At 31.9% G+C, this 12,500-nt stretch overlaps 1 protein-coding gene across 10 annotated transcripts in view; it reads right to left on the bottom strand.

Annotated features, from left to right (window-relative positions):
* Window positions 1-12,500, bottom strand: part of LOC115209509 (protein NDRG3) — a 141,017-nt gene that overhangs the window by 66,515 nt on the left and 62,002 nt on the right. For all 10 annotated transcript variants that reach the window (XM_029777985.1, XM_029777977.2, XM_036505190.1 and 7 more), the window contains 2 exons: window positions 10,001-10,105; window positions 3,401-3,500 (listed from right to left, as the gene is read on the bottom strand). In XM_029777985.1, coding sequence (XP_029633845.1) covers window positions 3,401-3,500; window positions 10,001-10,096 — 196 coding nt within the window. In that variant the 5' untranslated portion in view covers window positions 10,097-10,105. The remainder of the gene's footprint in view (window positions 1-3,400; window positions 3,501-10,000; window positions 10,106-12,500) is intronic.

Raw genomic sequence — 12,500 nt, 5'->3', positions numbered from 1 at the left:
GCGTGGCACTTTTTCACACAACTATCTTCATCCATTCTCGCCACATGCCCATACCAGCGTAAACGTCTCTCTTGCACACCACAACTGATGCTTCTTAGGTCCAGCTTTTCTCTCAAGGTACTTACACTCTGCCAAGTATGAGTACTGACATTACACATCCATCGGAGCATACTAGCTTCATTTCTTGCGAGCTTACGCATATCCTCAGCAGTCATGGCCCAAGTTTCACTGCCAAGTAGCATGCTGTTCGTACACACGCATCATACAGTCTGCCTTTTACTCTGTGCGAGAGGTCTTTTGTCACCAGCAGAGGTAAGAGCTCTCTGAACTTTGCCCAAGCTATTCTTACTCTAGCAGTTACACTTTCAGCACACCCGCCCCCGCTGCTGACTTGGTCACCTAGGTAACAGAAACTATCAACTATTTCTAGTTTTTCTCCCTGGAAAGTGACGGAAGTTGGTCTCAGAGCATTTTCAGTGTTTATTGTTCCTGAGCATCTGCCACATACAAAAACCATCTTCCTAGTTAGCCTTCCTTTGACATTGCTGCACCTCTTATGTGTCCATAGCTTACACTTGGTGCATCTTATAGAGTTTCTACCTACACCTTTTCTACAGATCGAGCAGGGCCATCTACCTGAAGGCGTTTGTGATTTGTCTACCTTCCTACTGATTACGACTTTGGTTTTAGCTAGATTGACTCTAAGGCCCTTCGATTCTAATCCTTGTTTCCACACCTGAAACTTCTCCTCCAGTTCTGATAGCAACTCAGCAATTAGAGCAAGGTCATCAGCATAGAGGAGCTCCCAAGGGCATCCTGTCTTGAATTCCTCCGTTATTGCCTGGAGGACTATGATAAATAGGAGGGGGCTGAGGACTGAGCCTTGGTGGACCCCTACCTCTACCCGGAATTCTTCACTGTACTCATTGCCAACCCTCACCTTACTAGCAGCGTCCCTATACATGGCCTGCACAGCTCTCACTAACCATTCATCTATCCCTAGTTTCCTCATTGACCACCAGATAAGGGATCGGGGACCCTGTCGAAGGCTTTCTCCATGTCAACAAAAGCCAGGTACAGGGGCTTATCTTTGGCTAGGTATATATATGCATATATTATATATATATATATATATATATATATATATATATATATATATATATTAATTGATATTTTGGTCAACTATATAATTGAGTAAAATATTAAATCTATAGATACTACATATATATTAATAATATAGTTACTTTATCTAATAGCTGTGTATATATTTGAACCATTTCCTATTTTTAATTCTAATATTTATAGCTTGTACTAACATTATGTATATTACTTAACATTAAGATTTTTAATATAAATTACTTAATGAGTATAAGATTTTATTTAGATGTTTATTAAATAAATAAATTAATTAATAATTTAATTTAATGTATATATTTTGTGTGTGTGTGTGTATATATATATATATAATATATATATATATATATATTTTCAAATATTTTAATTAATTGTATCTTATTTTTTATTCTATTTTTTTTTATTTAAACAAGAATATATTTGTTAAGATATTTTGTATTTTACAAGATTATTTACGTATATCTATTAATTTATCTAATTAATTATTTTATTGTTTTTATCTTTAACCTGAAGAGTGGCTATATTTATATTGAAGTGATTTTACTATTATTATTACTATTATCATTTCTTGAATATAGCCACGAAACACATGTCGTTATTCTACCAAATATATAGGTTTTATTTATTATTTTGCACATTACTTAATCATTGTTATATGTTTTATCTTATATTTAATCTTTTTATAATATGTAATTTTTCTCAATAGTATAATTTAATATTTTATTATTGAATTGATAAAAGGTGGGGTTTTTTCTAATTTATATGTATATTATATTTTGTGAAATTTGATTTAGTATTTCTAAATTGAATTTTTCCTAGCAAGTTTGGAATAATATTCCCTCATATTATTATTATTTTTATACACACACACACACAACTTGCGGCTGTGAACTGAACTTATTAACCACAGAACCATGCCTGATGTAATAATTAAAAGATTTGCTTGTTTAAATGTAAGACTAAGAGCCTGAAATGTAACAATAATGCTACTGTTGTGCTTGCAACAAAGAATTGTACCTCTATAGAGCTGTTTACAGCTAAATGGGCTGATAAATAATATATAGTAGTAATGACAGAATATAAAATTCTTTTTTGAAGCAGATAATCTACATGTTCTGTAAATTTATGAGATTATATATAACATTATTTGAACTGCTGTTTTAGTCATTAACGTGTGTTAATTTATTTGATCTCAACACTGTGGGTCACCAAACATCATCATTATCATCTCTCTCTCTCTCTCTCTCTCTCTCTCTCTCTCTCTCTCTCTCTCTCTCTCTCTCTCTCTCTCTCCTTATTGACACAAGTTAGAGACTGCTGCAAATTCGTATATTGTTTTACAAATAGGTCATAAATGTTCAAACTGAATAATGAAGCAACATTTCTTTCATCCCAATGTGTCCTCCTGGTCTATTTAGTCCATTCTTTCTATGGAGTGTATCCCTATTTGCACAAGCATTTGCATCTGCATCTATGTGTGTGTGTGTGTGTGTGTGTATGTGTCCATGTGTATGTGTGTGCATGTATTCATGTCTAGCAAATACAGAACACACAGACGTGTACACACACACACGCACACACAAATACAGAAACAAACACATAAAAATACACACCATAAAAAACAATAGACTAAACAGAAGCAACATTTATTCTTCAATAAGTTACTCTAAAAGCATTAGACTGTTTTATTTCACATTACATCAATTTATAAAATGAAATTATTTTTTTTTTGGAACAGTGGATCTTGAAGCAAATAAAGCTATAAATAATAAGCATGTAAATATTGGGTTGAAAAAGCCCTTGTGTTGCAAAAGTTGAAGGCTGAGTAGCTTCAAGATCCACTGTTTCAAAGAGAATTATTTAACTATTTCACATTCTCTCAAAGCTTATAAATTCTTTTGACGCCAACAAATTGATGTTCATGAATACATGATATATTAGCCAATAAGCACCACTTCTTTAGCAAATTGAACTCTAAATAGAATCCATCCCTCAAAAAAACCTGTAAACAGCAAGTTAAATCCAACTGTTCAGCCTATTAAATTTCATGATAGAATGTGCAAATCAGTCTGATTTCACACTGAATCATGAAATTGCCCCTTTGTAAGTTACAGCTATAGATTACTGCTAGAGTTAAGTGGTGTCTGTGGCAAAGAACTGTTTCAAGCATAAATGAATGGGAATAGTCAATAAGAACAGAAACAATTTCAGGAAAATTAAGCAGTCCAAAAATCAATAAAAATAGCCAAAATAATATATATCTTACGGTTAAGACCAATATCATGGAATGTAAGGATAGCTGGTTTAGCTCGGTCTCCTTGAATGGCAACCCTAATGTTACCACATGGGGTTTCCACATCTTCCTCCTAAATTTGCAAAACAAAAAAACAAGGAAAATATACATTACAAAAATATGTTTTAAATTGTTTTAGTTGAGAATTTTTTTTTTCATTTTTATCCTAGTTTTATAGCTATCCTACATATGGTTTGAAGTTATTACCAAACAATGGTTCAGTAAAAGTTATCATTTATAAACAATTACAGCAAAGTAGACTTCATATATATTTATTATCTGGAGTCTAAATTTATTTTTCTTGCACTAAGTGCAGCCTAGTCATTGTCTTGATTCCACTGCATGCCATGCAATGAAATAGAAACAAGACTTTTGACACCAAATAATAAATGTTTGAGTGAAGTGATAGCTTTTGTGTTTTTGAGTGGCTAATATGTGATTTCTATGCTGTAATTCATTTACTTTCTATACATGATAACAAATAACTTGCCTGGCAACTACACCTCTTATATTTTCTTATAGTTAAACTAAATAGAAAGCTGAGAGATAACAACTGCAAACTAAATACTTGCAGTATTTAGTTGCAACCAGTGACAATTTGGCTTTAACTCAGTTTACTAAACCACTTTGTAGTCCAATGACAAAGTCTAAAATCTTTACAAACTTCAAATAGGTACCATAGAGCACTGTAGCCCACAGCTGTAAAGAACTCACTTTATAATTGGCAAATGCTACCTTCATATGTAGAGCTGACGTGAAATCATACTTTAATTTGAAAGTTAAAAGAGCTTTGACAGATGTGTCTGAATAAAATAAAAAATTCACTCAACTTAATTTATCTTTTGCAAAACATAAACATATAAATTGGGAAGCATCTTCAGGAAACATAATTAAATAAGTTGTTGATCAACTCGGTCTTCTTGATTAACTCAGATATTTCTAAGTTTTAAGACCCTTTTAAGAAAGGAATCAATGTCATAATTTCTCATTACTTTTTTTAAGAAAAATTAGAGGCTTATGGAAGATCATAATGAAAGTAGTCACAATATCTAAGATCATATGACTTCACCCACTTAGTCAAAGAGCCAAAGGTTCAAATCCCATAAATGGTGCCTCAGTAAACTGTGTAAGCTTTATTTATTTATTTATTTTTTTGAAGTTAGGAAAAGTTTTGATATCAAAGCTTCTGTATTATCTTCCTCTAGAAATCTGAGGTTTTATATCTAATGGAGGAATAATAGAACTGCTACAGAGAATTGTCAATATTACAAAAGCATATTTTCAGCTCAAAGACTATTTAGTTCAACACTGACTCCTCTCATGCTCCACCAATTAAGGAGAACCAGTAATATACTAAGGCTAAGTCAATACTCTTCCTCATAATAAAAAAAAAATCAAAGAAAAAAAAAACTAATCTATCACTTACCTAAGAGCTAAATTATCAAACAAGAAACTGAAAGAGGAGGTGTGGAGCTAATACAAGTTAAACTGTATCTCAGTATCTCGTTTCGTGATATCTAACATTCAAATACAGGGTCTTTCGGTAAAATTGATAATAGTTTGTAATCTAATAAATTGACCAATTCTCTTTCAAATGATTTTAACAGCCCATGTAGAAACAAATCAAAATTCTTCTGAAACCATTCATGAAATTCTCAAACCTTTGAATAAATTTTATTTTGTTCAGCATTAAGCCAGAGTAGTCTCAATTGCCTAGACTGTGTAGTTATTCAGAAATGATGGTAATTTTTTTTTTAAATACCCTGTATTACATGAAATTATTTCTTTTACTTCTCCCAACCTTCTCTTCTTAAACTAATGAGGAAACCTCTACATAGTTACTCAGATTGCTAGAAATAGTAGTCAAATCTCTGCTAAAACATACCCTATTGTCTCAAAGAAAGAGGTACATTAGATAATGTAGTCCATGATGCATTATGTGTCAAGACAGAATGATCATCACTGAAGTGCCTTTGATCATAAGTCTACCTGATCATAGCTGTTCAGGCAATAAACAACAATTACCTCTTTTATTATCTCAAGTGGAGTGGTGTTAACAATTCTGGATATCTGCACATTGTTGGTACACAACATTTTAAAGTTGGAAGACCTTCTTACTGTTAACTCTTCAACTGGTAAGAAGGTGGGGTACACACTTTCAACAAGACAAACTGAAGCAAACAATACACCCAATTGGTCATAACAGACTCTTAATTATCTATCATGAGGTTGTCACTCCAGTAATCTAACCTTACAACCACTGTACCTCTCAGACTGTAGTGAATGGAAAGCAATCAATCGGGAAGACAAACTTAAAATTAACTCTGGTCATAGGCTTGTCATTAAGCCTGGGATCTTTTTGATTCACTTGTTTGACTGCACCTTTACTTGAAGATAACTGTTTCTTTCCTTCCTCCCACATACTGTCATATTAAACACTTCCCTCAACTTTTCATTTTTAGAATCTCCTCAAACATTGCTAATTATCTTCTTAAACATATTAAGCTATTAAACTTCCAACTAGGTATAAGCAAAGCCTTATGTCTAGTTCTTCTAGACCACGAGAGTATTATCTGAATTTGAATTCAAAACAAGGTAATTATACTGAATTATATACCGAGTTCCTACTACTTACAGTAGTGAGCTGTATTAGTACATGGTATTAACAGTTATGTGAATAAAATAAACCAGATTTTATTCTTGAAACAATATCAGAAACATATTGTATGTCAGCTGGGTTACATGTGATACTATTAAGAGTAACAATGTGAAAAAAAACATAGTTGTCACTTGCAAGCAGGTGCAACTTGGTAATACACCATACTTTCAAAAATTGATTCAGTTGCCTACATAGTCAAAAGCATGCTCTACCACCTTTTGAGCCAATGGTAACACCTAGTATGCATTAGATGGAGAGAGAAAGGGCTGCACCAACACTCAACTGGAGAGCATTTTCAGCTGAGTAAACTGGAGTAATTTGAAATGATGTGCTTTACTCAAGGATACCATGTGCTACTCAGTACAGGAATCAAATGTACAACTTTATGGTCATGAGCCTGACACCTTAACCATGTATTTCAATAAACTGAGCACTTAGAAATAGGATTAGAATATGAACCAGCTTAAGGGATCAAATATTTGAATGTTCTGATTAGTGTGTGTGTGTGTGTGGAGATACATGACTTAGTAAGGATGTTGCATTCATGATTGTAAGACTGTGGTTTCAATTCCTGGACCAAGTGATGTATTGTGTTCTTGAGCAAAAAACTTCATTACACATTGCTCCAGTCTACTCAGCTGGTAAAAATGAGTAATCCTGCAACAGACCAGCACCCCACCCAAGGGAGGAATATATACAACACAGAATCCAGGAGTGTGTGTGTGTGTGTGTGTTTTATATTAACAGCAGACCTTCAACTTACTCAGGAAATGAAGAGGCATGCTGTTATCATGGCTATAAAGGATGAGCACAGCAATTTTGAAATGTCTTTTAAATGATTTTTAAAAGTTGCCAGATCTTTCGTCTACAAAGTTCATGAGGAGTTAGAGACTGAAGATGGAAATGTATCACCAGTATGAAAGCATGGAAAGTATTCTAAACACTCTTAAATTATCAGACTACCTGAATTTATCCAGCAAGTTCAACAAGCCATTGATTAGAATCCTAGAATATCCATGAAGTCAATTGCAAAAGATCTCCATGTGTCAGAAGGAACAATCAGAAATGTTGTCCATGAAGACATCAGATAGTCTTATATAATGAGGAAAGGTCAATTTATGTCAAAAAGAGTAAAAGAAAATCACTACATCAGATCTAAAAGGATCTTAAACAAACTGAAAAATCCAGCAGATTTGATATGGTTTTTCTCAGCCAGGAAAACTTCAACCAAAACTGCACACTCCAAAAGTTATACACACAAAATTTCCAGCAACTGTCATGGTTTTAGGAGTTGTCAGTAATGAAGGGCATGTGATACCTCCTCACTTCTTTCCAAAATGCCCTAGAGTTCATTGTGCTGCCTACATTGAGGTCCTGGAAACAGTTGTTAAACCCTGGACAGACAGTGTACACAATGAAAGGCCATATGTGTTTCAGCAAAACTCTACACTATCAAACAAGGCTCAAGTAATGCAGGAATGGATGGTTGAAAATTTTCATGATCACATAACCCCTAACATTTGGCCTCTTAATTCCCCAGACTTCAATCCATTGGACTATTATGTGTGGAGCATTGTTGAGAGAGAGGTCAATGAGTCAAAGATTATTTGAAAGGCACCATAGTCAAAATAATGTCCAAAATGAACCAGGACCACTTGATTTGAGCATGTAGACAACTTAGATCTCATATAGAAGCAGTTATTAAAACTGAAGGATGCTTTAATGAATAACATTATGGAAAAGAAAGTTATATATATATATATATAATAACAAATTAATAAATAAAACATATATATATATATAATATATATATATATATATATATATATAATAACAAATTAATAATATATATATATATATTATATATATAATATATATAATAACAAATTAATATATATATATATATATATAACAAATTAATAAATATATATATATATATATATAATATATAATAACAAATTAATAAATATATATATATATATATATATATAATAACAAATTAATAAATATATATATATATAATATATAATAACAAATTAATAAATATATATATATATATATATATAATAACAAATAATAAATATATATATATATATATAATAACAAATTAAAAATATATATATATATATATATATATATATATATATAGCATCAGCTAGCAAATTTAACAAAGTTAATTCTTTTCCAGGAACAACAACAAAATACAAACAGCTCTAACATAGTGTAACACATCATAGTTAACAGAACTGAATGAAAAAACTGGATAATCAAAAAGAGCTTAATTAAACTAACCTGGTGAAGATTATCTTCAGTTTAGATGGTTTCTGACATTAAATCCTTTATCAGATCAAAATTTAAAAGTATACTTTATGAGCATTGAAATTAAATCTTCAAGATTTTATGTATTTTAACTCTTGAAGTTCTGAATTCAAGACCAGATTCAGAACTTGTTGCTCATCTATCTATATAGAATATTCAATGACCAACATGAAAAATAAATCTGTAATATATTTCTTCAATAGATATGGACTTGAGTATTATTTAATGAAAATAACTTCCAGCTGCCTTGAAAAGAGGTGGGTGCTATGAAGCTCACATGACCTAGATTCACTAAAAGCAGTCTCCAATAGTGTCCCTACAACTTGGTAGCTTATGAACTGAAGTGTAAGAGCAAAGTTCAAACCATGCAGGTAATGCAGCTGGTAGGTGATACAATTTACAAAAGTATCATGTGTCCAAATAGTTGTAACTCAAGATCATTACTTTCAGGTATTAGATAGGCTGCAATACCAATGTAATCGTTAGCAGAGGTGAGATATTTGATAAGGAATGTGAGGGGGGAGAAAACCAAGTGTAATGTGTTTAATGTTGAAGTTACAAAGGGGCTCAGATGTAGAAATGAAGTTGAACAAAGAAAATTAGAAATACAAAACAAGGAGTAGGATTAAATGGACAATTTAGCTTAATCCTTAAAACAAAATGAACAAAAGAAACATTGGGGAGTACAAAATATGAATTACAAGAACACAAACTCCAAATGTTTGAGCAAGGAGTTAAAACTGCAAATAGAGTAAAGAAATTTCAAAGAAAATTAAATGACTAAGTCCTGTACAAAGGACTTGTACAGGACTTGGGTCATGTATAAGCATATTTATTTAACCAATAAAATCATGTAAAATTAAGTCCTAACTGACCCACATAACTCAATATCATAACCTACTGAACTGTAAATAGGTGGATACAGCTCATCTTTGTATATAGCAAGAAAACTTATAAGTTGATGAGATTTTGATTAAATTTTAGTGAAGATGTCATCACTTAACCAAAACCTATCTAGAGAAAGAGATGCCTCTGAACCACTTAACATTTTCACAATTAGGGAGAATGGCACCAATTGTCACATACAGGGGTAAGTAATGTACACAAGTATCTACAGAGGAGCTTGGAGATCAAGGAATCTCTCATTGAGAGGTCACAGCTCCAATACTATGGACATGTGATTAGAATGTTGTAGTAAAAACTCACAAGATGGATTCTTCAAGCTGAGCCAACTGAGCAAAAGACCTAGGACCAAGAACGTGACAGTTGGTAAATATCCATAGTCTCAGTTGGTCATATTTGAGAAAGTATAATGATGGTTACTTCTGATAGCATTCTATGGAGGAGGTGCCTGGAGACTTTACTTCCACAACCCTCCCAGTAACAGTGGACAGGAAAGATGGATGGATGGATGAATTGATGGATTCAATTAAGTGTCAAACTATCCTTGATGCTCATCTACCTAAATGATAAACCTACTAGACACAACCTTTCCTAAGTGGTAAATTACCATAATAAATGAATGACTGATGTAAAAAAACCAAATACAGATGACAATTTAAAGAAAAAGTATTTCACTGTAAATGAAAACCTACCTGCAAGACAATTGATGTGGCATCGTTAACCAAACCAGCACTTTTAGGCTTAGTTGCATGGACACTACTCAATTCTATATCAGTCAGTCTTTCCATTGTGCGGCCCTGAAAATAAAAGTTATATAATAACAGAATATATGTATTAGCAATTTCAAGTAAATTTCATAAGGGAAGCAAAAATCAAAACATGTTTAGATAGGCATTGTTTCTACCCACTCTTTTCAATAAGTAATTCATTTAAACTTTAAAATACTTTAATAGTGTTCTAACTTTCCTCAAGTTCAAAAACTGAATCTTCAACATTAAAAGTGCATTCAATAATTTACATTAAATTTTTAGAAATGGAAAACAAAATTGCAACACATTTTGTATGAATCAGTAAATATTAACTTCCTATCTTCTTACCAAACTGTCAGCATTATCTTTATTACTAATAGATTAGCATAAGGTTCTTTATTAGGTCAAAATTAAACTATAAAATCCATAATCATATTCGTTCCTATTTTAAAATAACTATAATCCAAATATTCAAATAACAAATTCTAATTTTCTAATCAATATTATTCATAACAAAATCAAAAGTTTGATTATATTGCTTGATACATAAAACTAAAGTTTGACCAATATATACCATTTCTTTGGGAAGAAGCAAGCAGATGTTTGTAATGTTACATATATATAACTGCAGATCACCATCTTCATAAATAATTCTTTTGACAAGGCATGAGAAACATTCTTTATCTAAACCAGGTTTTGTAAATTTTTGAAACTGGCTGTCTCATAATGTGAGTCAGATATAAAATTGACTTTAGCATTTCAATATTATTTTGAGCTAACACAAGAGATATTCAGCATACACATTTTGTTCTAAATTCTGCATATATCACAAGTTTAGATGATACAGTGCAGAATGGTATATCTTTGAACCAAAGATTATACATATATAATTCAATATGCATTAATATATATAAAAGAAATTTTATCAGCAATCCACTATGGTTGAACTATGCATGCCATTCAATAGCATCAAAATCTTCCCTTTGTAGCTTTAGCATAGAAACTCCACTACATAAAGGAGGGAATGATCCTATTATATAATATATGCTGCATAAAACAATTATGTATATTTGACATATGCAACACTGATATTCTTTTACGAAATGATAGTCTCAAAAAAGTTGTCCTAGATATGCAATATCAGTTGTCAAACTTGAATATTTGCACCAGAACAGTGTCTGGAAAAAGTACAGACAAGGCAGGTGGGTATCAGAATCAGTACTACACAGTGGGTATTCAATTGTGTCACTTTGTGCTCTGAGTTCAAATAATCTCACTCAAGTCTAGGGTGTCCTTCATCCCACCCAATTCAATAAAATCAATGTAATCACCAACACTCATGAAGGCATTACCCCAGCATCACCACAGTGTAATTAAAGAATGAAATACCAAATGACATTTACAAACCATATCAGAGGATATAAAGGTGACAAACCTTTCATAAAATTAGTACCAAAACCATGAAATTGTAGAAACACTTACAATAAATTGAAGTTATCACTGAAAGTATTTTGAAATAATATATTTTCTCTCATAAAATCATAAATTTCATATGAAGTCAATACTAGGTTTAAAAGCAAGTTAGTAGTTTGAAAAGGCATTAGAGTTAAATCAGTGCAGCTTTTTGGCTGATTAACGAGATAGACTAGATGAACAGAACAGAGTAGCTAGAGAGTTAAAATAGCAGGCTGATAACTCATTAGTTACTTAAATAATAAGGAATCTGATAGAGGATTATAGCTAGAATTGATATTTTACTATAAAGAGAAGCTTGAAGAAAAGTTTCAATTTATTTTTCCATAAAACACTAAAAATTGAATTTTAAAATTTAATGAATCAATTAGAATCAAAGCTAAGTAATTAAACTTTATTAAAATATGTGTCCATAAAATGGTTGCTTTCAAAAGACAGTAAAGTTAGATGTACTACATTTCTACATGTAGGCTGAACATTAAGAGGACTTAAATCCGTCAGAATTTGATACAAATCAAATAAATGCACATATTATTTTTAGGCTTTGAAAACTATAATAAAGCATTAGCATATTTAATCATTTTATATCTAATCATTTTATATTTAGAAACGTCAACCCCCATCTAACATGGGTGCAATATCCTCCCTCCCTGGGTTTGTTGGCTTGTGAGCTACATGGTAACTTCAATAGTGTGAGCAGCATGAAAAAAAAACACCCAGTAAAATGGTTGGCTTTAGGAAGGTCATCCAGCCATAGAAAGCATGCCAAAGGAGACACTGGAGCACAATGCAGTCCTTCAACTCATCAAATCCTTGTTAAACCACCTAACCCATGCAAGCATGGAACATAGATGTTAAATGATATAATGGGACTTCATTAGATACTCAGCTGTTCTTCCTATCAAACTTATTCCTATAGATTGCTAACTTGCTACAATGTGTAAAGCTAATATCTGGATCTCTTGTCACT

This window comes from Octopus sinensis, linkage group LG1 (assembly GCF_006345805.1).
Source record: "Octopus sinensis linkage group LG1, ASM634580v1, whole genome shotgun sequence".
Classification (NCBI taxonomy): Eukaryota; Metazoa; Mollusca; class Cephalopoda; order Octopoda; family Octopodidae; genus Octopus; species Octopus sinensis.
This window is presented reverse-complemented; position numbering and strand designations above follow the sequence as displayed.